The sequence below is a fragment of the Sardina pilchardus genome, chromosome 3, assembly GCF_963854185.1.
Source record: "Sardina pilchardus chromosome 3, fSarPil1.1, whole genome shotgun sequence".
Classification (NCBI taxonomy): Eukaryota; Metazoa; Chordata; class Actinopteri; order Clupeiformes; family Clupeidae; genus Sardina; species Sardina pilchardus.
Window position 1 is genome coordinate 28,579,103 of NC_084996.1, and position 5,000 is coordinate 28,584,102.

General features: G+C 50.2%; 1 protein-coding gene across 1 annotated transcript in view; it reads left to right on the forward strand.

Moving 5' to 3' along the window:
- The window catches only part of xylt1 (xylosyltransferase I), an 80,970-nt gene that overhangs the window by 50,894 nt on the left and 25,076 nt on the right, over window positions 1–5,000 (forward strand). The window contains exon 5 of the mRNA XM_062530992.1: window positions 233–435. Coding sequence (XP_062386976.1) covers window positions 233–435 — 203 coding nt within the window. The remainder of the gene's footprint in view (window positions 1–232; window positions 436–5,000) is intronic.

Genomic DNA, 5,000 nt, shown 5'->3' on the forward strand with positions numbered 1-5,000 from the left:
TTTTTTGTGTTAAGCGAAAACACACACACACACACACACACACACGCACACACACACACACACACACACGCACACACACTAACACACACGCGCACACACACTAACACACACGCGCACACACACACACACACACACACACACACATACGGCACATGCACACACACAAACACACACGCACACACAACCTTTACCCTATCACACCCTCACCCTCTCCTCTCTCTGTGCTCCCCAGCGGTCCAACTACCTGCATAGAGAGATGCTGGCGCTGGCCGCCCAGTTCCCCAACGTGCGGGTGACCACCTGGCGCATGTCCACCATCTGGGGCGGCGCCAGCCTGCTCAGCATGTACCTGCAGGCCATGGGCGACCTGCTGGCCATGAAGGACTGGGCCTGGGACTTCTTCATCAACCTCAGCGCTGCCGACTACCCTATCAGGTCAGACACACACACACACACACGCACACACACACACACACATGCACACGCACAGGCACACATGCACACGCACAGACACACATGATACATACACACACAGACACACACACACACAATCATACACACACAGACACACACTCATACACACACACAGCTACACGCACATACTCTTGAGGCGATGCTTGTGTCGCTAACACAGTGCAATAGTTCACACACTCATATTGCACATACACACGCCACATTCAGGAACAGATGTTAGTGTTGCGGTATGTGGTACAGTAGTTTGTTCTCTATAGAGCAATTCTTTTGAGGTTCAGCTCCAGTTGCATCAGTTTGACAGCTCATCTGCTGGTCTGCTAGAGACATGGTGGGACAATTGATGCTGGAACAAATGGTCACTTAACTTGTTTTGTAGAAAAACAAACAAATTAATGAAATGTCCTTGAGTGTCCACATTCCTATGATTAAAACTGATGTTTAGCGCTTCATCATTTATATGATTAATAATAATAGTCTTAATTATGACAGATGTTGATTAGTAAGTCTATTATACTGTAGATAGTGTGATGACACAATGCCGTGCCATTATATTGGTCATTGATATGCATAAATGGATGCTAGTTATTTATATGCAAATATGCTTGCTTGACATTAGCTTTAGAGTCTCAGGATTGTTGAATTGGTTAGCGGTGCTGTTTCTCATTGCTGGTTTGGCGCAGTGGTTGTTTTCTACGGATAACGCCGTTTTGAGAGTCAAGAGACAAGAGCGTCGGGAGACCATTTGTCACCCTGAGGTGCACACAGACACCCATATCAGCCCACACCAGGGGTTTTTATCTGCCGGGTGATCTCTTTGTTTTTCATCGATTCCACTAAATTGGCGCATGGTGCTTTATACCTCCTTCCTCTCCGAGAGGATTGACAAACCCGGGCCATCAGTCATTTAGCCAATTCAGCTGACCACCGGCCCTGCGCAGAGACACCAGAGTCAAATGGATTTAATCCGCATAAGACCTGACTTACTTCAAGAGGGAACACGGTTAATTGACCCCAGAACAATTGATGTTGGTTGTAATGTCAAGTCAATTGAGATCTCACCGGGCTGACTGTAAGGAAAAGCATCCAATAAGATTGAGTGTCCGCGGTCGATGGAAAGAACACTAAAGCAGTGGTTTTCACGAGCAACATGGCCAGAAAGGCAGCAGTTGATATGTTGGCTGTGTGTGTGTGTGTGTGTGTGTGTGTGTGTGTGTGTGTGTGTGTGTGTGTGTGCACTGCACTGTGTGTGTGTGTGTGTGTGTGTGTGTGTTTTGCACATTCTCATTGCAGACTGTTTCCATCAGAGAAGCATTCAAAACAAACTGAAATGATTATTTAAAAACTTGACTTAGAACACAACACAGATGTTCAGCGCATTAGAGGGGATCTAGCTGATTTTGATTTTGATTTGATTTTGGTGTGTGAAGATAACTCAAGACTGGACCAGACCGAAGCTTTCACCCCATGCTAGATAGTGCCATGTAAATAACAAATCACTGGACTGTCATTTGGAGAGGGGAGAGGACACTGCTGTTAGCCCCGAGATATATTTCATCTTCTGCAGGAGCTAATAGTCATCCGTGGGCTTGCCTTTGGAAAAATGGAAAGCCTGCAGATTTGATGAATGCGGTGGGGTCAATATTTGGAGGAATCAGGAGGGATAAATGTTATTAGCAGGAATAACTCTCTCCTCCATAATTAGAGGAGGCGTAATGTTCTGGCTCACCCTGGCTTTCCCTCAGGCGAAAATCAATACAACCGCCATGTCATTCCAGACCCCAGTGGGAAAACACACTAGGGGAAGAGTGTGTGTGTGTGTGTGTTGGTTTGTGTGTTGGTGTGTGTGTGTGTGTGTGTGTGTGTGTGTGTGTGTGTGTGTGTGTGTGTGTGTGTGTGTGTGTGTGTGTGTGTGTGTGTGTGTGTGTGTGTGTGTGTGTGTGTGTGTGTGTGTGTGTGTGTGAGTGTGTGTGTGAGTGTGTGTATGTGCGTGTGTGCGTGCGTGTATGTATGTGTGTTTGTGTGTGTGTGTGCACGCGCCTGTGTTTGGGGGATCAATATGACCGTGCGATGAATCTTTGGCCTGTCCCACTACCTCACGGCTGAAGGTTAATCCTGTTCCCCTATCAGCCAGGAACACTTGCCACCGCACCGCACCGCACCGCACCACACCACACCGCACCACACCACACCACACCGCACCGCACCACACCACACCGCACCGCACCACACCACACCACACCGCACCACACCACACCGCACCGCACCACACCGCACCGCACCGCACCGCACCGCACCGCACCACACCACACCACACCACACCACACCACACCACACCGCTCTGTGCTGCGCTGTGCTGTGCTGTGCTGTGCTCTGCTCTGCTTGGGACAACTCTGCTTTAAGCCAAAGCTCCTTTTGACTGGGACTTCAAAGGGAGAAGAGAGGGATACCGGGAGAGGAAAGGTGGAAGGAGGGAGGGAGGGAGGGAGGGAGGGAGGGAGGGAAGGAAGGGGGGAATATTCCTTTTCATCTCGCAAGGCGTCAGGTGTGCTCTTAAAACGCTCCATCAGTGTGTACAGGGATACAATGAACCCCCCACCTCCCCCCTGAAAGAGCTACTGTCTTTATTATCTGCTGTTTTTTGTGGTACAGTACATGTGTGTGTGTGAGAATGACAGATGTGTGTGTGTGAGCGAGAGAGGAATACTGTGGATTTTTCTCTGGAGGTCAGAGTCTGAAAGTTTGGGTGCGAGGCGAGCGGGCGGCCGGCCGGGCGGGCGGTTGTGCTGAGCGAGCCCTCTCATTGGTGAGTTAAAGTTAGCCGCTGGAGCGCTGGACAGCTTGGGTGCGAGGCGGGCGGGCGGGCGGGCGGTTGTGCTGAGCGAGCCCTCTCATTGGTGAGTTAAAGTTAGCCGCTGGAGCGCTGGACAGCTTGGGTGCGAGGCGGGCGGGCGGGCGGGCGGTTGTGCTGAGCGAGCCCTCTCATTGGTGAGTTAAAGTTAGCCGCTGGAGCGCTGGACAGCTTGGGTGCGAGGCGGGCGGGCGGGCGGTTGTGCTGAGCGAGCCCTCTCATTGGTGAGTTAAAGTTAGCCGCTGGAGCGCTGGACAGCGTGCGGCTGCAGTGCGGGCCGGTGTGTAATGAGAGGGGGAGTGGAGCGCTGAGTGAACTCTGTCCTGTGGTCAGCCGTGGCCGTCTAGTCATTACCATACGCCAGAATGTGCACTCCCTTGGACTCCGCCTCTTGCCTTTCTACTTTTCCTTCTTTTCTTTTCGCCTGTTACTCCTTACATCTCTCTCTTTTTCTCTCTCTCTCTCTCGGTCTCTCTCTGTCTCTCTCTCTGTCTCTGTCTCTCTCTCTCCATTCCTTGTCATTGAGTCATCTGTGATTTATGTCATTGTATCCTTCTCCAGTCTCTACTCTTCTCCTTCCTTTTCCCTTTTTTCTGCTTCTGTCCATTTCCACGAATCTCTTTTTCTCACTTTTGGTCTCGCTCTCTCTGTTTCTGTCACTCGCTGTCTGTCTCTCTCTCTCTCTTCCTCTCTCTCTCTGTCTATTTCTCTCTCTCTTTCTCTCTCTCTCTCTCTCTTTCTCTCTCTTCTCTCTGTCTCTCTCTCTCTGTATATCTCAATCTCTGAAAAACTCAAGTCAGCAGAGCATCAAAGTTTATGTGGGAGAGTGGACAGGTCAGCTTGTGTGTGTGTAAAAGGTTGTACATAGGGAGGGTATGCTTGTGTGTGCAGATGTATAGGAGTGAGTGTGGCAGTGTGTGTTTGTGTAGGGCCTTGTGCTGTGCTGTGGTGTGTGTGTGTGTGTGTGTGTGTGTGTGTGTGTGTGTGTGTGTGTGTGTGTGTGTGTGTGTGTGTGTGTGTGTGTGTGTGCAGGGGTGTGTGTATGACAGATGGCTTTGGGTTGGCAGCCGGCTGACTGATGAGTGAGGGGAAGTGATGTCGAGGGGCCTGGGTATATTAGACCTCATCTCAATTTGGTGTGAGTGATGTGCACACACACACACACACACACACACACACACACACACACACACACACACACACACACACACACAGATACACACACACACACTCCCTACCACATACACACACACACACTCTCTCTCTCAACCACACACACACACACAACACACACACACACACACACACACACACACACACACACACACACACACACACACACACACACACACACACACACACACACACACTCAGAATGGCCTGACAGTAAAATGGTTTCCTCACTCTGGGGACCAGCGGCGCGTGAAGGAAAGGCAGACCATACACCCTCACATTCTCTCTCTCCCTCTTACACACACACGCATACAGTACACACACACCCACACACACACACACACACATACACCCACATTTTCTCTCTTACACACACTCATTCACACACACACATACACATCCACCCACATTATCACACACACATGCACACCATCTGAAATGCACAATCCTCACCTCAAATACACACCCAGAAACCCACATGCACAAGCATATGCACACTCTGACA